At 48.3% G+C, this 24,499-nt stretch overlaps 1 protein-coding gene across 1 annotated transcript; it reads right to left on the bottom strand.

Annotated features, from left to right (window-relative positions):
- Window positions 1–5,295: 5,295 nt before the first annotated feature.
- HGH1 (HGH1 homolog) lies at window positions 5,296–24,237 on the bottom strand. Its single transcript, XM_064701191.1, has 6 exons — window positions 23,709–24,237; window positions 21,941–22,038; window positions 18,708–18,806; window positions 17,007–17,098; window positions 8,906–9,028; window positions 5,296–5,512 (listed from the first exon to the last, which is right to left on the bottom strand). The coding sequence occupies exons 1-6, from the start codon at window positions 24,215–24,217 to the stop codon at window positions 5,405–5,407; spliced, it is 1,029 nt and encodes a 342-aa protein (XP_064557261.1). The 5' UTR covers window positions 24,218–24,237; the 3' UTR covers window positions 5,296–5,404.
- Window positions 24,238–24,499: the final 262 nt, after the last annotated feature.

Below are 24,499 nucleotides of genomic sequence, written 5' to 3'. Positions count from 1 at the left end.
TTTATTTTTTTCCCCTCTGGAATCCCAATCCCATTTTTTTTTTTTTAATGGAATTCAAATCCCAAATTTTTTTTATGGAATTTCCAATCCCAAATTTATTTTAATTTTTCCCTCTGGAATCCCAATCCAATTTTTTTTTTTTTTTTATGGAATTCAAATCCCAAATTTTTTTCTGGAATTCCCAATCCCCAATTTATTTTATTTTTTTTCCCTCTGGAATCCAAATCCCTTTTTTTTTTTTTTTATGGAATTCAAATCCCAAATTTTTTTTTTTTTCTGGAATTCCCAATCCCATTTTTTTTTTCTGGAATTCCCAATCCCATTTTTCCCTCCCCCCCTCTGGAATTGCGCTGTCCCACTAAATCCAACCCCAAACTCCATCCAGGGCCTTGTCCCAAATCTTTGGCCCCAAAATCCGAATTTTATTTTTTTTTCCAGGGCACGGAAAAACCGGGAAGGAAAAAAAATCCTCGGATTTGGGGAAAAAACAAAAAAAAATTGAATTAAAAAATGGAATTAAAAAATGGAATAAAAAATTGGAATTTTCAAGGAAAAAATCCCATCCCGGCTCTGACATTCCAGACTTTTCCAGGCTCATTCCCTGCCCTTGTCCGAGGACATTCCCGGGGTTTCTTGGGGGATTTTTTTGGGAATTATTCCCGAAGGAATTTTTGGGGAAATCTCCCCAATTTTTGGGAAATGATTCCCGAGGGGATTTTTGGGGAGCGATTCCCACCCCGGGGGGGTCCCGATCCCGAAAATTCCCATCCCGGGGGGTTCCTGATCCCAAAGATTCCCATCCTGGGGGGTTCGGGTGCCAAAATTCCCAAAATTTGGATTTTTCCCTCCGGGAATGGCGAAGGGAGGGACAGGGAGGTCCCTGAGGGAGGGGGGGATGGGAGGTCCCGCCCAGGCCGCGGAGTTTTCTGGGAATTTCCCTCCCTTCATCCTCCTCATCCTCCTCCTCCTCCCGCATCCCCAATTTTCCCAAAATTTCCCCCAAATTTCCCCCAAAATTCCCAAAATTTCCCCAAATTCCGCCGCCGCCCCCCCCGCTCGGCGCTCACCGGGACGCGCCCGGCGCCGCTTCCGGGTGCGGAGGCCACGCCCACTCCAGGGGACGGCAATGAACAAACGAGGCCACGCCTCTGAAATCTGATTGGCTGCGCGGGGAGGGGGGCGGGGCCTGGGAGAGCCGCGGTGGTGGCGCCCCCTGGCGGGGCCGGAGGGGAACGGCGGCGGCGGCGGCACGCCCCAAATGTCCCCAAAATCCCCCAAAATCGCCCCAAAAAGTCCCCAAATCCCCGCCAGTGTCCCCAAATGTCACCAAGTGTCAGCAAATGTGTCCCCAAAGCCCCAAATGTCCCCCCAAATCTGGCCCCAATGTCCCCCCCAGCGTCCCCAAATGTCCCCAAATCCCACCAGCGTCCCCAAATTCGGTTCTGGTGTCCCCAAATGTCCCCGAATTGAGCTTCAGAGTCCCCAAATGTCCCCAAATTCAGCCCCAGTGTCCCCAAATGTCCCCAGATTCGACCCCAATGTCCCCAAATGTCCTCAATGTCCCCAAATGTCCTCAATGTCCCCAAATTCGACTCCAGTGTCCCCCATTCCCTCCATTGTCCCCAAATGTCCCCAAATCCCCCCCGATGTCCCCAAATCCCCCCCCATGTCCCCAAATCCTTCCCGTGTTCCCCAAACCTCCCCCAATGTCCCCAAATTCAGCCCAAATGTCCCCAACCCCCCCCCCCAAATGTCCCCAAATCCCCTCAGATGTCCCCAAACTCGGTCCTGGTGTCCCCAGATCCCCTCTGATGTCCCCAAATTCGGCCCCATTGTCCCCAAATTTGACCCCAATGTCCCCAGATTTGACCCCAATGTGCGCAAACTCAGCCCCAGTGTCCCCAAATCCCCCCCGATGTCCCCAAATCCCCTCAGGTGTCCCCAAATTTGTCCCCAAGTGTAACCCCAATGTCCCCAAATCCCCTCAAATGTCCCCAATCTCGGTTCAGGTGTCCCCAAATCCCCTCTGATGTCCCCAAATTCATCCCCAGTGTCCCCAAATGTTCCCGATGTCCCCAAATTTCACCTCAATGTCCCCAAATCCCCCCCAATGTCCCCAAATCCCCTCCAATGTCCCCAAATTCAGCCTCAGTGTCCCCAAATGTCCCCAGATTTGACCCCAATGTCCCCAAACTCATCCCCATTGTCCCCAAATGACCCCAATGTCCCCAGATTTGACCCCAAATGTCCCCAAACTCGGTTCTGATGTCCCCAAATCCCCCCCAATGTCCCCAAATGTGACCCCAATGTCCCCAAATGTGTCCCCAATGTCCCCAAATCCCCCCGATGTCCCCCATGTCCCCAAATCTCCTCTGGTGCCCCCAAATTCAGCCCCAGTGTCCCCAATGTCCCCAGGTTTGACCCCGATGTCCTCAAACTCTGTTCTGATGTCCCCAAATCCCCCCCAATGTCCCCAAATGTCCCCAAGTGTCCCCACAGCAGGTTTGGGGTCACAGCCTTTTATTGGCTGCAGGGGCAGGGGACACACAGGGCCACCCCACTGCCATTGTCACTGTGGTGTCACCATGGTTCCTTGGGGACATCACTGTCACTGTGGTGGCCCTTGGGGACACCTCCCTGTCCTTGTGATGGCTCCTTGAGGACATCTCAGTGTCACCGTGGTGGCCCTTGGGTGTGCCACCAACCCAGATCCTTGGGGACACCACTGTCACCGTGGTGGCCTTTGGGGACAGATTGTCCTGGTGGCGGCTCCTTGGGGACACCTCAGTGTCACTGTGGTGGCCTTTAGGGACATCAGCCCCATGGTGGCTCCTCGGGGACACCGCTGTCACCATGGTGCCCTTTGGGGACACCTCATTGTCACTGTGGTGACCCTTGGGGACACCTCAGTGCCACCATGGTGGCTCCTCGGGGACACCACTGTCACCGTGGTGGCCCTTGGGGACACCTCCCTGTCCTTGTGATGGTTCCTTGGGGACATCTCAGTGTCACTGTGGTGGCCCTTGGGGACACGGTGCCACCACCACGGACCCTTGGGAACACCTCACTGTCACCGTGGTGGCTCTTTGGGGACACCTTGTCCTGGTGGTGGCTCCTTGGGGACACCTCAGTGCCACCATGGTGGCCCCTGAGAACACACTGCCACCTCGATGGCTCCCTGGGGACATTTTATTGTCACCGTGGTGGCCCTTTGGGGACACAGTGGCCTGGTGGTGGCCCTTGGGGACACCTCAGTGTCACCGTGGTGGCTCTTTGGGGACACCTCATTGTCCTGGTGGTGGCTCTTTGGGGACACCTCAGTGTCACTGTGGTGGCCTTTGGGGACATCAGCCCCATGGTGGCTCCTCGGAGACACCACTGTCACTGTGGTGGCCCTTGGGGACACCTCATTGTCACCGTGGTGGCCCTTGGGGACACCACTGTCACTGTGGCGGCCCTTGGGGACACGTTGTGCTGGTGGCGGCTCCTTGGGGACATCTCAGTGTCACGGTGGTGACCCTTGGGGACACGGTGCCACCAACCCAGATCCTTGGGGACACCACTGTCACTGTGGTGGCCCTTGGGGACACCTCACTGTCCTGGTGGTGGCTCCTTGGGGACACCCCAGTGTCACCATGGTCACCCTTGGGGGACACACTGTCACCTCGATGGCTCCTTAGGGACATTTTATTGTCACCATGGTGGCCTTTGGGGACATGTTGTCCTGGTGGTGGCCCTTGGGGACACCACTGTCACCATGGTGGCCCTTGGGGACACCTCACTGTCACTGTGGTGGCCCTTGGGGACGGCACCGTGTGCCCACAGTCTGTCCTGGTGTCACCCGGTGCCATCCTGGTGTCACCTGTCCATGTCCCGGTGTCACCTGGTACCACCTGGTGCCATATTGATGCCATTTTGGTGCCACCTGCTGCCATTTTGGTGTCACTTGTCCATCGCGGTGTCACCTGGTGCCATTTTGATGTCACCTGGTGCCATCTTAGTGCCATCCTGGTGTCATTTTGGTGTCCCCTGGTGCCATTTTGGTGTCACCTGTCCATCCTGGTGCCACCTGGTGCCATTTTGACACCCTTTTGGTGCCACCTGGGCACGTCCTGGTGCCATTCAGTGCCACCTGTCCATCCAGGTGTCACCTGGTGCCATCTTGGTGCCATTTTGGTGCCATCCTGGTGTCCCCTGGTGCCATCTTGGTGCCATTGTGGCATCACCTGATACCATCCCAGTGTCACCTGTCCATCTCAGTGCCATCCTGGCACCATTCTGGTGTCACCTGGTGCCACCCTGGTGTCACCTGGTTCCATTTTGTGCCATTTGGTGCCATTTTGGTGCCATCCTGGTGTCACCTGGTGCCATTCTGGTGCCATTTTGGTGTCACCTGTCCATCCTGGTGTCACCTGGTGCCATTGTGGTACCACCTATCCATCCTGGTGCCACCTGGTGCCACTTTGGTGTCACCTGGCCATGTCCTGGGCCACCCTGGTGTCACCTGGTGCCATCCCAGTGTCACCTGTCCATCCCAGTGTCCCCTGATGCCATTTTGGTGCCATCCCGGTGTCAGCTGGTGCCATCCTGGTGTCACCTGGTTCCATTTGGTGACATTTGGTGCCATTTTGGGGTCCCCTGGTGCCATTTTGGTGTCATTTCGGTGTCACCTGGCCACGTCCTGGGCCATCCCGGTGCCACCTGGTGCCATTCTCGTGCCATTGTGGTGTCACCTGTCCATCTCAGTGTCCCCTGGTCCCATCTTGGTGCCATCCCAGTGTTCCCTGGTGCCATCTGGGTGTCCCTTCGGTGTCACCTGGCCATGTCCTGGGCCACCCTGGTGCCACCTGGTGCCATCCCGGTGCCATTCTGGTGTCACCTGTCCATCCCAGTGTCCCCTGGTGCCATTTTGGCTCCAGTTTGGTGTCCCCTGGTGTCACCTGGTTCCATTTGGTGTCCCCTGATACCATTTTGGTGCCATCCTGGTGTCCCCTGGTGCCATCTCGGTGCCATTCAGTGCCACCTGTCCATCCCATTGTCCCCTGTTGCCATTTTGGTGCCATCCTGGTGTCACCTGGTGCCATCCCGGTGTCCCCTGGTGACATCTTGGTGCCATTCTGGTGCCATTTGGTGTCACCGGGTGCCATTCTAGAGCCATTTTGGTGTCACCTGTCCATCCCGATGTCCCTGGTGCCATCTTAGTGCCATCCTGGTGTCATTTCGGTGTCACCTGGCCATGTCCTGGGCCACCCTGGTGCCATCCTGGTGTCACCTGGCCATGTCCTGGACCATCCTGGTGTCCCCTGGTGCCACCTGGTGCCATCTCGGTGCCATTTTGGTGCCACCCTGGTGCCACCTGGTGCCATCCGGGTGTCCCCTGGTGCCATTTGGTGCCATTTGGGTGTCACGGGGGTGTCCCCTGGGTGTCCCCCAGGTGTCCCCGCAGGTGCTCAGGAATCGTCACCTCCAGCAGGTTCTCCAGGCCGGGCTCGGGCTCGTCCCCGATCAGCACCTGGGCAAGCCCAGAAACGGGGAAATTCACCCCAAAATAGACCAAAAATGGGAAAATCACACCCCAAAAACGGGGAAATTCACCCCAAAAATACCCCAGAAAATGGGAAAATGCCACCCCAAAAACGGGGAAATTACACCCCAAAAATGGGGAAATTCACCCAAAAAATACCCCAGAAAATGGGAAAATGCCAGCCCAAATATGGGAAAATTCCACCCAAAAATACCCAAAAACTGGGAAAATGCCACCCCAAAATTCCCCAAAAAACCGAGGAAAATCTCGTCCCAAAAATGGGAAAATTGCCCCCAAAAACTGACAAAATGCCAGCCCAAACATGGGAAAATTCCACCCAAAAATACCCCAGAATATGACAAAATCCCACCCCAAAAACTGGGCAAATGCCACTCAAAAATACCCCAAAAACTGGGAAAATGCCACCCCAAAAACTGAGAAAATGCCACCCCAAACATGGGAAAATTCCACCCAAAAATACCCCAAAAACTGAGAAAATCCCACCCCAAACATGGGAAAATTCCACCCAAAAATACCCCAAAAACTGGGAAAATGCCACCCCAAAAACGGGGAAATCCTGCCCAAAAAATCCCACCCCAAAAACTGACAAAATCCCACTCCAAACATGAGAAAATTCCACCCAAAAGTTCCCCAAAAACTGGGAAAATCCCACCCCAAACATGACAAAATTCACCCCAAAAATACCCCAAAAACTGGGGAAATGCCACCCCAAACATGACAAAATTCACCCCAAAAATACCCCAAAAACTGGGGAAATGCCACCCCAAACATGGGAAAATTCACCCCAAAAATACCCCAGAAACTGAGAAAATGCCGTCCCAAAAACGGGAAAATTCCACCCAAAAATACCCCAAAAACTGAGAAAATGCCACCCCAAACATGGGAAAATTCCACCCAAAAATACCCCAAAAACTGAGAAAATGCCACCCCAAAAACTGACAAAATCCCCAAAAAAATCAAAATCCCACCCAAAACCCAAAATACCAAAACTCCACTCAAAATTCAACCCAAAACTCCAAAATCGCACCAAAAATCCCACCAAAAAAACCCAAAAATTTCCCAAATCCCAGCCAAAATCTTTCACCCAAAACCCTCCAAAATCCCACCCAAAACTCGACCCCAAACCCCCCAAAAATCCCACCCCAAAATCTCCCAAAACCCCACCCAAAACCCCCCAAAAAACCCAAAAAAACTCCCAAATTGCGCCCAAAACTCCACCTCAAACCCCCCCAAAATTCCCACCCCGAACCCCAAAATCCCACACCAAAATCCCTAAAAATCCCACCCAAAACCCTCAAAAAACCCCAAAAATCCCCCAAATCCCGACCAGAACCCCAGAATCCCACCCAAAACCCCAAAACTCCAAAATCCCACTCAAAATTCAACCCAAAACCCCAAAATCCCCCCCAAAAACCCCCAAAATCCCACCAAAAATTCTCAAAAAAAGCCAAAAATTTTCCAAATCCCAAATCCAAAATCTTTCACCCAAACCCCACCCAAAAATCCCACCCCAAAGACCCCCAAAAAATCCCACCCAAAACCCCCCAAAATCCCACCCAAAACCCCAAAAAACCCAAAAAAATCCCACCCAAAATCCTCCCCAAAAATCCCATCCAAACCCCCAAAAAGCTCAAAAAATTTCCCAAATCCCACCCAAAACTCCACCCCAAAACCCCAAAATCCCACCTAGAACCCCAAACTCCCCAAACCCCAAAATCTCCCAAAACTCACCCAAAACCCCCAAAAAATCCACCCAATACCCACAGAAAACCTCAAAAATGTCCCAAAATCCCACCCAGAACCCCCAAAAAACCCCAAAAATCTCCCAAATCCCACCCAAAATCTTTCACCCAAAACCCCCAAAAACCCTCCAAAACCTCCCAAAAAACCCCAAAATCTCCCAAATCCCACCCAAAATCTCCCAAATCCCACAAAAATCCCACCCAAAACCCTCAAAAAACCCCAAAAATCCCCCAAATCCCGACCAGAACCCCAAAATCCCACCCAGAAACCCCAAAAACCAAAAAAATCCCACCCAAAAACCCCAAAAATCCCATCCAAACCCCAAAAAGCTCAAAAAATTTCCCAAATCCCACCCAAAACTCCACCCCAAAACCCCAAAATCCCACCTAGAACCCCAAACCCCAAAATCTCCCAAAACTCACCCAAAAACCCCAAAAATTTCCCAAATCCCACCCAAAATCTTTCACCCAAAACCCCCCAAAATCCCACCCCAAAACCCCACCCAAAACCCCCCAAAAAAACCAAAAACCCCCCAAAAAATCCCACCCAAAACTCCCAAAACACCCCAATAAAATCCCACTTAAAACTCCAAAATCCCACCAAAAACCCCAAATTTGCCCAAATTTGCCCAAACCCACCTGTATGAGGTTCTCACAGGCCCTGAGTGCCCCCGGGTCGCTCTCCCACCAGTGCAGCTCCCACCCAAAATCCCACCAAAACCCCCCAAAAAACCCAAAATATCTCCCAAATTGCGCCCAAAACTCCACCTCAAACCCCTGAAAATCCCACCCAGAACCCCAAAACCCCAAACCCCAAAATTTCTCAAAACCCCAAACCCCCAAATCCCAAAACTCCACCCCAGCCCCCCAAAAACTCCCAACCAGAACCCCCCAAAAAACCCCAAAAATCTCCCAAATCTCACCCAAAACTCCACCTAAACCCCTGAAAATCCCACCCAGAACCCCAAAATCCCACACCAGAAACCCCCAAAACCTCACCCAAAACCCCCCAAATCCCACCCAGAACCCCAAAATCCCCAAAAAATCCCCCAAAAATCTCCCAAATCCCACCCAAACCCCCCAAAGTCCCACCCAAAACCCCAAAATCCCCCCAAAACCCCAATCTCCCCAAATCCCACCCAAAACTCCAAAATCCCCAAAAAATCCCCCAAAAATTTCCCAAATCCCACCCAAAACTCCACCCCAAACCCCCCAAATCCCACCCAAAACCCCAAAACTCCAAACTCCCACTCAAAATTAAACCCAAAACCCCAAAAATCCCACCCAAAACCCCCAAAATCCCAGCCCAAAATCTCCCAAAACCCACCCAAAACCCACCCAAAACCTCCAAAAAAAACCCCAAAAACCCCCCCAAAAATCCCACCAAAAAACCTAAAATGCCCAAAATGCCCCAAAAACCCCAAATTCCCCCAAACCCACCTGTATGAGATTCTCACAGGCCCTGAGTGCCCCGGGTCACTCTCCCACCAGTGCAACTCCCACCCAAAATTCAACCCTAAACCCCCAAAAAACCCCAAAAATTCCCAAAAAATCCCACCAAAAACCCCCTAAAAAACCCCAAAAACCCCAAATTCCCCCAAATTCCCCCCAAACCCACCTGTATGAGGTTCTCGCATGCCCGCAGTGCCCCCGGGTCGCTCTCCCAGCCGTGCAGCTCCCTCAGCACCAGGTACGAACCCATCGAGCGCAGGTGGAGCCGCCCGGGCCTGGTGGCCGCCAGCTGGGACAGTTTGGGGGGAAAAACGGGGATTTGGGGACTTTGGGACTCAGAAAAATCCCCCAAAAAAACCCCAAAAAATTCCCAAAAAAACCCCAAAATTCCAGGTTGGACGGAGAAATTTGTGGGGGAACCGGGAAGTTCTTGGTGGAACCCCAAAATACCTCAAGGAACCCCAAAACTCTTCATAAAACACCAAAAATTCCTCAAGGAACCCCAAAAATTTCTCAAACAACCCCAAAATTCCTCCAAGAATCCTGAAATTCCTCAAGGAACCCAAAATCCCCAAGGAATCCCAAAACTCTTTATTAAAAACCCAAAATTCTTCATGGAACTCCAAAATTTCTTGAGAAAACCTCAAAAAATCCTCAGGAACTTCCAAAATTCCTCAAGGAACCCCAAAATTCCTCAGGAACCCCAAAAATTCCTCAAGGAACCCCAAAATTCCTCAAGGAACCCTCAAAAATTCCTTAAGGAACCCCCAAAAAATCCTCAGGAACTTCCAAAATCCCTCAAGGAACCCCAAAATTCCTCAAGGAACCCCAAAATTCCTCAAGGAACCCCAAAATTCCTCAAGGAACCCCAAAATTCCTCAAGGAACCCCAAAATTCCTCAAAGAACCCAAAACTCTTCATCAAACACCCAAAACTCCTCATGGAACCCCAAAATTCCTCAAGGAACCCCAAAATTCCTCAAGGACCTTCAAAACTCCTGAAAGAACCCCGAAATTCCTCAAGGAACCCAAAATTTCTGAAGGAACCCCAAAATACCTCAAGGAACCCCAAAATACCTCAAGGAACCCAAAAATTCCTTGAGGAACCCTCAAAAAATCCTCAGGAACCCCAAAATTCCTCAAGGAACCCCAAAATACCTCAAGGAAACCCCAAAACTCTTCATAAAACCCCAAAAATTTCTCAAACAACCCCAACATTCCTCAAGGAACCCCAAAATTCCTCAAGAAACCCCAAAATTCCTCAAGGAACCCAAAAATTCATCAAAACCCCAAAAATTTCTCAAACAACCCCAAAATTCCTCGGAGAACCCAAAACTCTTCATCAAACACCCAAAACTCCTCATGGGACCCCCAAAATATCTCAAGGAAGCCCAAAATACCTCAAGGAACCCCAAAACTCCTGAAAGAACCCAAAAATTCCTGAAGGAACCCCAAAATCCCTCAAGGAACCCCAAAATTCCTCAAGGAACCCCAAAATTCCTTGAGGAACCCCCAAAAATTCCTCAAGGAACCCCCAAAATTCCTCCTGGAACCCCCAAAAATTCCTTAAAGAAACCCCAAAATTCCTCAAAGAACCCCAAAATTCCTCAAGGAACCCCAAAATTCCTCCAAGAATCCTGAAATTCCTCAAGGAACCCCCAAAAATTCCTCAAGGAAACCCCAAAATTCCTCAAGGAACCCCAAAATTCCTCAAGGAACCCCCAAAAATTCCTCAAGGAACCCCAAAATCCCTTAAAGAAACCCCAAAAATTCCTCCAAGAATCCTGAAATTCCTCAAGGAACCCTCAAAATTCCTGAAGGAACCCTGAAAATTCCTTAAAGAAACCCAAAAACTCCTCAAAAAAACCCCAAAATTCCTCAAGGAAACCCCAAAATTCCTCAAGGAACCCCCAAAAATTCCTTAAGGAACCCCAAAATCCCTTAAAGAAACCCCAAAATTTCTCAAGAACCCCCAAAATTCCTCCAAGAATCCTGAAATTCCTCAAGGAACCCTCAAAAATTCCTCCTGGAACCCCAAAATTCCTCAAGGAACCCCCAAAATTTCTCCAAGAACCCTCAAAAATTCCTCAAGGAAACCCCAAATTTCCCTAAGGAACCCCAAAATTTCTCAAGAACCCCCAAAATTCCCCAAGGAAACCCCAAAATTCCTCCAAGAATCCTGAAATTCCTCAAGGAACACCAAAAAATTCTTCAAGGAAACCCCAAAATTCCTCAAGAACTCCCAAAATTTCTCAAGGAACCCCCAAAATTCCTTAAGAAAAGCCCAAAAACTCCTTAAAGAAACCCCAAAATTCCTCAAGGAACCCCAAAATTCCTCAAGGAACCCCAAAATTCCTCAAGGAACCCCCAAAAATTCCTCAAAAAACCCCAAAATTCCTCAAGGAACCCCAAAATTCCTGAAAGAAACCCCAAAACTCTTCATCAAACACCTAAAATTCCTCATTGAACTCCAAAATTCCTCAAGGAACCCAAAACACATCAAGGAACCCCAAAACTCCTGAAAGAACCCAAAAATCCCTGAAGGAACCCAAAATACCTCAAGGAACCCTCAAAAAATCCTCAGGAACTTCCAAAATTCCTCAAGGAACCCCAAAAATTCCTAAAGGAACCCCAAAATACATCAAGGAAAACCCAAAACTCCTGAAAGAACCCTAAAATTCCTGAAGGAACCCCAAAATACCTCAAGGAACCCCAAAATTCCTTGAAGAACCCTCAAAAAATCCTCAGGAACTTCCAAAATTCCTCAAGAAACCCCAAAAATTCCTTAAAGAAACCCCAAAATTCCTCAAGGAACCCCAAAAATTCCTTAAAGAAACCCCAAAATTCCTCAAGGAACCCCAAAATTCCTCAAGGAACCCCAAAATTCCTTGAGGAACCCCCCCAAAATTCTCAGGAACTTCCAAAATCTCTCAAGGAACCCAAAACTCCTCAAGGAACCCCAAAACTCTTCATAAAACACCAAAAATTCCTCCAAGGAACCCCAAAAATTTCTCAAACAACCCCAAAATTCCTCCAAGAATCCTGAAATTCCTCAAGGAACCCCAAAATTCCTCAAAGAACCCAAAACTCTTCATCAAACACCCAAAACTCCTCAAGGAACCCCAAAATTCCTCAAAAAACCCAAAATACATCAAGGAACCCCAAAACCCCTGAAGAAACCCCAAAATTCCTCAAGGAACCCCAAAATTCCTCAAGGAACCCTCAAAAATTCCTTAAGGAAACCCCAAAATTCCTCAAGGAACCCCAAAACTCCTCAAGGAACCCCAAAACTGCTCCAGGCACCCCAAAATCCCAGGTGGGTCCCCACGGCCCTCAGGTGGAGCCGCCCGGGCCTGGTGGCCCCAGCTGGGACAGTTTGGGGACAAAATCGGGGATTTTGGGGACTTTGGGGGGATGGAAACCCCAAAAATGGAAACCAAAACTCAGCAAAGAAACCCCAAAAAAACCCAAAAAATTCCCAAAAAAACCCCAAAAATTCAGGTTGGACCGAGAAATTTGTGGGGGAACCGGGAAGTTCTTGGTGGAACATCAGGAAGTTCTCACAGAGGGTCAGAAATTCTCAAGGAAACACAAAAATTCCTCAAGGAACCCCAAAATTTCTCAAGGAACCCCAAAATCCCCAAGGAATCCCAAAACTCTTCATTAAAAACCCAAAATACCTCAAGGAACCCCAAAATTTCTTGAGGAGCCCTCAAAAAATCCTCAGGAACTTCCAAAATTCCTCAAAGAATCCCAAAAATTCCTCCAAAAACCCCGAAATTTCCCAAAGAACTCCAAAATTCCTCAAGGAACCCAAAAACTCATCAAAACCCCAAAAATTTCTCAAACAACCCCAAAATTATTCAAGGAACCCAAAATACATCAAGGAACCCCAAAACTCCTGAAAGAACCCAAAAATTCCTCAAGGAACCCCAAAATTCCTCAAGGAACCCCAAAATTCCTCAAGGAACCCCAAAATTCCTCAAGGAACCCCAAAACTCCTCCAGGCACCCCAAAATCCCAGGTGGGTCCCCACTGCCCTCAGGTGGAGCCGCCCGGGCCTGGTGGCCCCAGCTGGGACAGTTTGGGGAGAAAAACGGGGATTTGGGGACTTTGGGACTCAGAAAAATCCCCCAAAAAACCCCAAAAAATTCCCAAAAAAACCCCAAAATTCCAGGTGGGACGGGGAAATTTGTGGGGGAACCGGGAAGTTCTTGGTGGAACATCAGGAAGTTCTCACAGAGAGTGAGAAATTCTCAAGGAAACACAAAATTCCTCAAAGAACCCCAAAATTTCTCCAAGAAATCCCAAAATTCCTCATGGAAAGCCCCAAAATTCCTCAAGGAACCCCAAAATTCTTTGAGAAACTCCAAAACTTCTCCAAGAACCCCAAAACTCCTGAAAGAACCCAAAAAATTCCTGAAGGAACCCCAAAATACCTCAAGGAACCCCAAAATACCTCAAGGAACCCCAAAACTCTTCATCAAACACCCAAAAATTCCTCAAGGAACCCCAAAACTTCTCAAGAAACTCAAAAATACATCAAGGAACCCCAAAATTCCTCAAGGAACCCCAAAATTTCTCAAAGAACCCCAAAATTCCTTGAGGAACCCCCAAAAAATCCTCAGGAACCCCAAAACTCCTCCAAGCACCCCAAAATCCCAGGTGGGTCCCCACCGACCTCAGGTGGAGCCGCCCGGGCCTGGTGGCCCCAGCTGGGACAGGTTTGGGGTGAAAAATGGGGATTTTGGGACTTTGGGGGATGGAAACCAAAACTCACCAAAGAAACCCCAAAAAAATGCACAAAAATCCCCCAAAAAAACCCCAAAAATTCCAGGTGGGATGGAGAAATTTGTGGGGGAACCGGGAAGTTCTTGGTGGAACATCAGGAAGTTCTCACAGAGGGTCAGAAATTCTCAAGGAAACACAAAAATTCCTCAAGGAACCCCAAAATTTCTAATGGAAAGCCCAAAATTCCTCCAAGAAACGCCAAAATTTCTCACAGAACCCTAAAATTCTTTGAGAAACTCCAAAAGTTCTCCAAGAACTCCAAAACTCCTGAAAGTACCCCAAAATTCCTCAAGGAACCCCAAAATTTCCCAAGGAACCCCAAAATCCCCAAGGAACCCCAAAACTCTTCATCAAACACCCAAAATTTCTCAAGAACCCCCAAAATTCCTTAAAGAAACCCCAAAATTCCTCAAGGAACCCCCAAAATTCCTCAAGGAACCCCAAAAATTTCTCGAAGAAAGCCCAAAATTCATCAAGGAACCCCAAAACTCCTCAAGGAACCCCAAAACTCCTCATGGAACCCCAAAATATCTCAAGGAACCCAAATTACATCAAGGAACCCCAAAACTCCTGAAAGAACCCCAAAATTCCTCAAGGAACCCAAAATACCTCAAGGAACCCTAAAACTCCTTGAAGAACCCTCAAAAAATCCTCAGGAACTTCCAAAATTCCTCAAGGAACCCCAAAACTCCTCAAGGAACCCCAAAATTCCTCCAGGCACCCCAAAATCCCAGGTGGGTCCCCACTGCCCTCAGGTGGAGCCGCCCGGGCCTGGTGGCCCCAGCTGGGACAGTTTGGGGTGAAAAATGGGGATTTTGGGACTTTGGGGGGATGGAAACCAAAACTCACCAAAGAAACCCCAAAAAAATGCAGAAAAATCCCCCAAAAAAACCCCAAAAATTCCAGGTGGGATGGAGAAATTTGTGGGGGAACCGGGAAGTTCTTGGTGGAACATCAGGAAGTTCTCACAGAGGGTCAGAAATTCTCAAGGAAACACAAAAATTCCTCAAGGAACCCCAAAATTTCTAATGGAAAGCCCAAAATTCCTCCAAGAAACGCCAAAATTTCTCACAGAACCCTAAAATTCTTTGAGAAACTCCAAAAGTTCTCCCAAGAACTCCAAAACTCCTGAAAGTACCCCAAAATTCCTCAAGGAACCCCAAAATTTCTCACGGAATCCCAAAATCCCAAGGAACCCAAAACTCTTCATCAAAACACCCAAAAATTCTTCATGGACCCCAAAATTCCTTAAAGAAACCCCAAAAATTCCTCAAGGAAACCCCAAAATTCCTCAAGGAACCCCAAAAATTCTCGAAGAAAGCCCAAAATTCATCAAGGAACCCCAAAAACTCCTCAAGGAACCCCAAAATCCTTGAGGAACCCTCAAAAAATAATCCTCAGGAACCCCAAAATTCCTCAAGGAACCCCAAAATACCTCAAGGAACCCCAAAACTCTTCATAAAACACCAAAAATTTCTCATGGAACCCCAAAATTCCTTAAAGAACCCCAAAATTCCTCAAGGAACCCTCAAAAACTCATCAAAACCCCAAAAATTTCTCAAACAACCCCAAAATTCCTCAAGGAACCCCAAAATTCCTCAAAGAACCCAAAACTCTTCATCAAACACCCAAAACTCCTCATGGAACCCCAAAATTCCTCAAGGAACCCAAAATACATCAAGGAACCCCAAAACTCCTGAAAGAACCCAAAAATTCCTGAAGGAACCCCAAAATACCTCAAGGAACCCCAAAATTCCTTGAGGAACCCCCAAAAAATCCTCAGGAACTTCCAAAATTCCTCAAGGAAACCCCAAAATTCCTCCAAGAATCCTGAAATTCCTCAAGGAACCCCCAAAAATTCCTTAAAGAAACCCCAAAATTCCTCAAGGAACCCCCAAAAATTCCTTAAAGAAACCCCAAAATTCCTTAAGGAAACCCCAAAATTTCTCCAAGAATCCTGAAATTCCTCCCGGAACCCTCAAAAATTCCTCAAGAAACCCCAAAAATTCCTTAAAAAAATCCCAAAATCTCCTCAAGAAACCCCCAAAAATTCCTCAAGGAAAGCCCAAAATTCCTCCAAGAATCCTGAAATTCCTCCAAGAACCCCCAAAATTCCTCATGGAACCCCAAAATTCCTCAAGGAACCTCAAAACTCCTCAAGGAACCCCAAAATTCCTCAAGGAACCCCAAAATTCCTCCAAGAATCCTGAAATTCCTCAAGAAACCCCAAAAATTCCTTAAAGAATCCCCAAAAGTTCCTCAAGGAACCCCAAAATTCCTCAAGGAAACCCCAAAAATTCCTCAAAGAAACCCCAAAATTCCTTAAAGAAACCCCCAAAATTCCTCCAAGAATCCTGAAATTACTCAAGGAACCCCCAAAAATTCCTCAAGGAACCCCAAAATTCCTCCAAGAATCCTGACATTCTTCCTGAAACCCTCAAAAATTCCTCAAGGAAACCCCAAAATTCCTCAAGGAAACCCCAAAATTTCTCCAAGAATCCTGAAATTCCTCAAGGAAACCCCAAAAATTCCTCAAAGAAACCCCAAAATTCCTCAAAGAACCCTCAAAAATTCCTCAAGAACTCCCAAAAATCCCTTAAAGAAACCCCAAAATTCCTTAAGGAAAACCCAAAATTTCTCCAAGAATCCTGAAATTCCTCCCGGAACCCTCAAAAATTCCTCAAGGAACCCTCAAAATTCCTCAAAGAACCCCAAAAATTCCTTAAAGAAACCCCAAATTTCCCTAAGGAACCCCAAAATTTCTCAAGAACCCCCAAAATTTCTCCAAGAATCCTGAAATTCCTCCCGGAACCCTCAAAAATTCCTCAAGGAACCCTCAAAAATTCCTTAAGGAAAGCCCAAAAACTCCTCAAGAAACCCAAAAATTCCTCAAGGAACCCCCAAAATTCCTTAAAGAAATCCCAAAATTCCTCAAGGAAACCCCAAAATTCCTCAAAGAACACCCAAAATTCCTTAAAGAAACCCCAAAATTCCTGAAGGAACCCCCAAAATTCCTCCAAGAATCCTGAAATTCCTCAAGGAACCCTCAAAAATCCCTTAAAGAAACCCCAAAAATTCCTTAAAGAAACCCCAAAATTCCTCAAGGAACCCCAAAAATTCCTCAAGGAACCCTCAAAAATTCCTTAAAGAAACCCCAAAATTCCTTAAAGAAACCCCAAAAGTTCCCTTAAAGAAACCCAAAATTCCTCAAAGAAACCCCAAAATTCCTCAAGGAACCCCAAAATTTCTCCAAGAATCCTGAAATTCCTCCTGGAACCCTCAAAAATTCCTCAAGGAACCCCAAAAATTCCTTAAAGAAACCCCAAAATTCCTCAAGGAACCCCCAAAATTCCTCAAGGAACCCCAAAAATTCCTCAAAGAACCCCAAAATTCCTCAAGGAACCCCAAAATTCCTCAATGAAACCCCAAAATTCCTCAAGGAAACCCCAAAATTCCCCAAAATTCCGAATTTCCCACCAGCAGCAGCGTTTCCAGGAGCATTTTTCGGATCTCGGGCTCCTCCTCCCTGCGGTGCTCCGGGGGCAGAAACTGGAGATCCACGGGCAGCTCTGGAAAGGGAAAATACATTGGGGATGGAACCAAAAATTCCCAAAATTCCCCAAAATATTCCCAAAAATTCCCACAAATTCCCAAAAAAATCCCCAAAAATCCCCAAAAATTCCCAACAAAATCTCCAAACTGCAGATCCACGGGCAGCTCTGGAAAGGGAAAAATAAATATGGGATGGACTCAAAAATTCCCAAAATATTACACAAACTATTCCCAAAAAAATCCCCTAAAAAATCACCAAAAAATTCCCAACAAAATCCCAAAAAATTCCCAACAAAATCCCCAAACTGCAGATCCACGGGCAGCTCTGAAACGGGAAAAATACATTTGGGATGGACCCAAAAATTCCCAAAATTCCCCAAAATATTTCCAAAAATTCCCAAAAAATTCCCCAAAAAATCGCCTAAAAATCCCCTAAAAAATCCCAACAAAATCCCCCAAAAATCCCCAAAAAAAATCTCCAAAAAATCCCAAAAAATAATTTAAAAAATTTCCCAAAAAACTCCCCAAAATCTCAAATAAAATCCCCAAAAATTCCATAACATTTCCCCTAAAATTTCCAAAATTCAAAAAAAAATCCCAAAAAATTCCCCCCAAAAAATTCCCCAAAAATCCCCAAAAAATTCCCAACAGAATCCCCAAAGTGCAGATCCAGGGGCAGCTCTGAAACGGGAAAAATACATTTGGGATGGACCCAAAAATTCCAAAATATTCCCAAAAAATTCCCAAAAAATCCCAAAAAAATCCCCAAAAAATTCCCAACAAAATCCCCCCAAAAATTCCCAACACAATCCCCAAACTGCAGATCCAGGGGCAGCTCTGAAACGGGAAAAGGAAAAATAAATTTGGGATGGACCCAAAAATTCCCAAAATATTCCCAAAAAAATCCCAAAAATTCCCAAAAATTCCCAAAAAAATCTCCAAAAAATTCCCAACACAATCCCCAAAGTGCAGATCCAGGGGCAGCTCTGAAACGGGAACAAATAGATTGGGGATGGTCCCAAAAATTCCAAAAAATTCCCCAAAATATTCCCAAAAATTCCCAAAAAATCCCCAAAAATCCCCAAAAAAATCCCCCCAAAATTCCCAAAAAAATCCCCAAACTGCAGATCCAGGGGCAGCTCTGCAATGGGAAAGGGAAAAATAAATTTGGGATGGTCCCAAAAATCCCAAAATATTCCCCAAAATATTCCCCAAAATATTCCCAAAAATTCCCCAAAAAATCCCAAAAATCCCCCAAAAAAACCCCAAAAATCCCCCCAAAAATTTACAAAAAAATCACCAAAAACTTACCAAAAAATTCTCAAAAAAAAAGAAAAAATTCCCCAAAAATCCCAAAAAAATCCCCAAAAATCCCCTAAAAAACCCCAAAAACCCCAAGAAATTACCAAAAAATTACCAAAAATTCTCAAAAAAATCCAAAAAAATTCCCCCAAAATCCCCCAAAAAATCACCAATAATTTACCAAAAAAAATCTCAAAAAAAAATATAAAAATCCCAAAAAAACCCCAAAAAATTCCCCAAAAAACTAAAAAAATCCCCCAAAAATTCCCAAATATTTTCCCAAAATAATTCCCAAAAAATTCCCAAATCCCGGTTCCTGCTCACGCTCCATCTCGTGCTGGGGCAGCTCCTCGGGGCCGGCCAGGGGCAGCAGCAGCAGCGGCAGCGCCTCCACCTGTGGGCTCAGCAGCCTCGCGTGGTTCTCTGCAATTCCCAACATTCCCAAAATTCCTCAGCCCAAAATTCCCGACCCCAGTGATCAACTGGGAAAAAATCCCAGTTGGATTTTTTGCCCAACTTTGGGGGTTTTCTGCAATTTTTGTGCTTTTTTTTTCCTTTTTTTCTTGTTTTATCCTGGCTGCGCATTCCCAATCCCAGTCCGAATCCCAATCCCAGCCCGAATCCCAATCCCAGCCCCAATCCCAATCCCAGCCCCAATCCCAATCCCAACCCCAATCCCAATCCTGATCCCAATCCCAATCCCAGTCCTGATCCCAATCCCAATCCCAATCCCAATCCCAATCCCAATCCCAATCCCAGCCCCAATCCCAGCCCCAATCCCAATCCCAATCCCAATCCCAATCCCAGCCCCAATCCCAATCCCAGCCCCAATCCCAATCCCAATCCCAGCCCCAATCCCAACCTGAATCCCAGTCCCAATCCCAATCCCAGCCCCAATCCCAGTCCGAATCCCAATCCCAGCCCGAATCCCAATCCCAGCCCCAATCCCAATCCCAGTCCGAATCCCAATCCCAGCCTGAATCCCAATCCCAGCCCGAATCCCAATCCCAATCCCAGCCCCAATCCCAATCCCAATCCCAATCCCAGCCCCAATCCCAATCCCAATCCCAATCCCAACCCCAATCCCAATCCCAATCCCAATCCCAGTCCCAATCCCAGCCCCAATCCCAATCCCAGTCTGAATCCCAATCCCAATCCCAATCCCAATCCCAGTCCCAATCCCAATCCCAGCCCGAATCCCAATCCCAGTCCCAGCCCCAATCCCAATCCCAGTCCCAGTCCCAATCCCATTTCCTGATCCCATTCCCATTCCAATTCCAATCTGATCCCGTTCCCAGCCTCAATCCCACTCTTGTTCCCAATCACATTCCCACCTCAATCCCAACCCTGTTCTCATCCCCATCTCATTTCCAATCCCATTCTTGATCCCATTCCCAATCCCATTTCCTGATCCCATTCCCATTTCCCATCCCAGTCCCATTCCCATTCCAATCCCGTCCCCACCCTATGTCCTGATCCCATTCCCATCCTAATCCCAATCCCACATCCTGATCCCGCATCCTGATCCCATTCTCAACCCCATCCCATTCTCATCCCAATCCCATCCCAGCCCCATTTCCAATCCCAACCCCATTCCCATCCCAATCCCATTCCCAGTCCCAATCCCAATCCATTCCCAATTCCCATCCCACTCCTATATCCCAATCCCATTCCAATCCCAATATCCACTCCCAATCCCATCCCAATCTCATCCTATTCCAATGCCAGCGCCAATGCCAATCCCATTTCCCATCCCAATCCTTACCCCATTCGCAACCCAATTCCATTCCCCATCCCAATCCCACATCCTGATTCCATTCCCATCCCAATCCCAATCCCAATGCCAATCCCATTTCCATCCCATTCCCATTCCCAGTCCCATCCCCAATCCCATTCCCACCCATCCCAGTCCCATTTCCACTTCCACTCCCATCCTAATCCCATTCCCAGTCCCATCCCAATCCCAATCCCATTTCCACCCCAGTTCCATTTACAATTCCACTCCCATCCTAATCCCATTCCCAGTCCCAGTCCCATCCCAATCCCAATCCTAATCCCAATCCCAATCCCAATCCCAATCCCAGTCCCATTTCCAATTCCACTCCCATCCTAATCCCATTCCCATTCCCAGTCCCATCCCAATCCCAATCCTAATCCCAATCCCAATCCCATTTCCAATTCCACTCCCATCCTAATCCCATTCCCAGTCCCAGTCCCATTCCCATCCCAATCCCAATCCCAATCCCATTTCCAATTCCACTCCCATCCTAATCCCATTCCCAGTCCCATTCCCATCCTAATCCCATTCCCAGTCCCATTCCCATGCCAATCACGTTCCCATCCCAATCCCATATCTTGCTCCCATCCCAACCTCAATCCCATCCCCCATTCCCAGTCCCATCCCAATCCCATATTTTGATCCCATCCCAATCCTGTATCTGGATTCCATTCCCATTCCCAATCCCATCCCCATACCAATCCCATTCCCATTTCCAATCCCATTCCTGTTCCCATCCCCATCCCATTCCCAATCCCATTCCCATCCCAATCCTGTCCCAATCCCAATCCCATTCCCATCCCCATCCCTACTCCAATCCCATTCTTGATCGCCATCCCATTCCCATCCCATATCCGATCCTATTCCCAATCCCATTCTTGATCCCATTCCCATTCCCAAGGCCAAAATTCCCCAAATTCCCAGGTTTTACCACACCGGAAGCAGCAGTTCTGCAGCGCTCCATTCCCATCTATCCCATTTATCCCATAAATCCCAAATCCCCCATTTATCCCACACATCCCAAAATTCCCCAAAATTCCCCCAAATTCCCATTTTTACCGTGCTGGAAGCAGCAGTTCCTCAGCGCTCCATTCCCATTTATCCCATAAATCCCATAAATCCCAAATCCCCCATTTATCCCACACATCCCAAAATTCCCAAAATTCCCCAAAATTCCCATTTTTACCGTGCTGGAAGCAGCAGTTCCTGAGTGCTCCATTCCCATCTATCCCATTTATCCCATAAATCCCAAATCCCCCATTTATCCCACACATCCCAAAATTCCCAAAATTCCCATTTTTACCGTGCTGGAAGCAGCAGTTCCTCAGTGCTCCATTCCCATTTATCCCATCTATCCCATAGATCCCATTTATCCCATAAATCCCATAAATCCCAAATCCCCCATTTATCCCACACATCCCAAAATTCCCAAATTCCCCCAAATTCCCATTTTTACCGTGCTGGAAGCAGCAGTTCCTCAGTGCTCCATTCCCATCTATCCCATTTATCCCATATATCCCATTTATCCCATAAATCCCATAAATCCCAAATCCCCCATTTATCCCACACATCCCAAAATTCCCCAAAATTCCCAAAATTCCCCAAAATTCCCCAAAATTCCCATTTTTACCGTGCTGGAAGCAGCAGTTCCACAGCGCTCCATTCCCATATCCCATAAATCCCATAATCCCATAAATCCCATAAATCCCAAAAATCCCAAATCCCCATTTATCCCACACATCCCAAAATTCCCAAAATTCCCCAAAATTCCCATTTTTACCGTGCTGGAAGCAGCAGTTCCTGAGCGCCCCCACAATTCCCCTCCTCAGCTCCGTGTCCGGGCAGCGCAGCAGCGACAGCAGCCGCCCCAGCACCCGCCTGCAAAAAACACCCCAAAATCACAATATCAGTTCTCAAAAATAAAAATAATTTCTAAAAATAGATTAAAAAAAAAAAAAAAATCTCAAAGATAACCACAAGAATCACACAAAAAAAATCACAAAAAATCACCCAAAACCCACCAAAAAACCCACCCCAGAATCACAATTTCAGCCTCTGTTTCCAAAAATAAACATCATTACAAAAAAAAGCGTCAAAAAATCCCCCCAAAATCATAAAATGTTGACAAAAATTCTGATTTTTTTATTTTCTCTCAACCCTTAGGCTACAGCAGTGCCCGGCGGCCCTCGGGGGCCAGGCTGAGGCCGAAATTTCAAATAAAAATTCACATTTTTTATTTTCCCTCATCCTTTGGGTTCCAGCAGCTCCCGGCGGCCCTCGGGAGCCCAAATTTCAAATAAAAATTCCCATTTTTATTCCAAATTTTCCCTCACCCCTCAGGCTCCAGCAGCACCCGAAGCTCCGCCGGGGGCCGAAATTCAAAATAAAAATAAAAATAAAAATTCCCATTTTAATTCCAGCTCACCCTGAGGGCTCCAGCAGCGCCCGGCGGCCCTCGGGGGCCTGGTTGAGGGCAAAATTTCAAATAAAAAATCCCATTTTTATTCCAAATTTTCCCTCACCCCTCAGGCTCCAGCAGCACCCGAAGCTCCGCCGGGGGCCGAAATTTCAAATAAAAATAAAAATTCCCATTTTAATTCCCGGTCACCCTGAGGGCTCCAGCAGCGCCCGGTGGCCCTCGGGGGCCGAAATTTCAAATAAAAATTTCAATTTTTGATTCCGAATCTTCTCTCATCCCTCAGGCTCCAGCACCGCCCCGAGCTCTGCCAAGGGCCGAAATTTAAAATAAAAATTCCCGTTTTTTATTGTCACTCATCCTGAGGGTTCCAGCAGTGCCTGGCAGCCCTCAGGGGCCAAAATTTAAAATAAAAATTTCAATTTTTGATTCCGAATCTTCCCTCACCCCTCAGGCTCCAGCAGCACTCGGGGGCCTGGCTGAGGTGTCAGAGCAGCTGTGGCCGGGGCCAAAATTTAAAATAAAAATTCCCATTTTTTATTGCCAATTTTCCCTCACACCGGAGGCTCCGGCAGCGCCCCGAGCTCCGCTGGGGGCCAAAATTTAAAATAAAAATAAAAATTCCCATTTTTTATTCCTCCTCATCCTGAAGGCTCCAGCAGCGCCCAGGGGCCTGGCTGAGCTTGCAGAGCAGCGCCCCGAGCTCCGCCGGAGGTCGAAATTTTAAATAAAAATAAAATTTAAAATCTCTGTTTTAATTCCCGCTCACCCTGAGGGCTCCAGCCGCGGCCGGTGGCCCTCGGGGGCCGAATTTTAAAATAAAATTTCCTATTTTTAATTCCCCCTCATCCTGAGGGCTCCAGCAGCTCCCGGCAGCCCTTGGGGGCCTGGCTGAGGCTGCAGAGCAGCGCCGCCGGCGGCCGAAATTAAAAATAAAAATAAAAATAAAAAACATTAAAAAAAAAATCCCAATTTTTATTGTCACTCACCCTGAGGGCTCCAGCAGCGCCCGGCGGCCCTCGGGGGCCTGGCTGAGGTTGCAGAGCAGCGCCCCGAGCTCCGCCGGGAGCCGAAATTTCAAATAAAAATAAAAAAACATTAAAAAAAATTCCCAATTTTTATTGTCACTCACCCTGAGGGCTCCAGCAGCGCCCGGCGGCCCTCGGGGGCCTGGCTGAGGTTGCAGAGCAGCGCCCCGAGCTCCGCCGGCGGCCGCTCCACGCTCAGCGCCCGCAGCAGCGGCTCCTCCGCTCCGGGGCCCAGCGCCCGCAGCACCCGCGGCGCCGCCGCCGCCTCCCGGCTCAGGTTGGCCAGCACCCCGCACGCCGCTCCGGAGCTGGGCAGGAGCGGGAGGAGCGAAGGGACAGCGGCGAGAAGCGGCTCCAGCGCGGCGGGCTCGGAGGAGGCGTTCACCAGCGCGGCCAAGGCGGGCCGCGCTCCACGCGAGGCCGAGGCTGCCATGGCGGACAAGGCCGATAAGGCCGCGGGGTGTTCGGCGAGCAGCGCCCGGCCTGAGGCGCTGCCAGACAGGGCTAGAGCGGCCTCGGCTGCTTCGGGAGCGGCGGGGGAGGACGGGGAGAGCAGCGCCGTGAGCTCCGATAGAGCCACGGACGGGGAGGGCTCCGTGATGGGCGCCGCCATGACTGCCTTCGTCTCCGCCCTTTCGGGCTGTTGCGTAGCAACGGGGAGATTGATAGGAATAACAGCCAGGGATGAGTGGAGAATAAGCCAATAGGATGAGGGCATGAAGGCGGAAAGGGTGGGGCTAAAGGAGAAAGGAAGTTGTACGGAAAAACATTGTGCGGCCCCAAAGACCGGTCCCAATTCGCGCACGGCTTAATTAAACGACGAAAAGACAGACGGGGCCGCAGCCACCTCAGTTATGGCCGCCCGGGGAGCCTCGCCCGCCACCGTGACAGGAGT

The sequence above is a fragment of the Zonotrichia leucophrys genome, unplaced genomic scaffold (assembly GCF_028769735.1).
Source record: "Zonotrichia leucophrys gambelii isolate GWCS_2022_RI unplaced genomic scaffold, RI_Zleu_2.0 Scaffold_386_48820, whole genome shotgun sequence".
NCBI classification, from domain to species: Eukaryota; Metazoa; Chordata; class Aves; order Passeriformes; family Passerellidae; genus Zonotrichia; species Zonotrichia leucophrys.
Note: the sequence above shows the minus strand (reverse complement) of the source record. Positions and strands in the feature narration are given on the sequence as shown.

Excerpts from the sequence above, each read along its gene's own strand:
- HGH1 (XM_064701191.1), bottom strand. The coding sequence starts at position 24,217 with ATGGCGGCGCCCATCACGGAGCCCTCCCCGTCCGTGGCTCTATCGGAG. Across the intron at positions 22,039-23,708 it reads GCGCTGCTGGAGCCCTCAGG|GCGGGTGCTGGGGCGGCTGC; the intron begins GTGAGTGACAAT and ends TGTTTTTTGCAG. Across the intron at positions 18,807-21,940 it reads GAACTGCTGCTTCCAGCACG|AGAACCACGCGAGGCTGCTG; the intron begins GTAAAAATGGGA and ends TGGGAATTGCAG.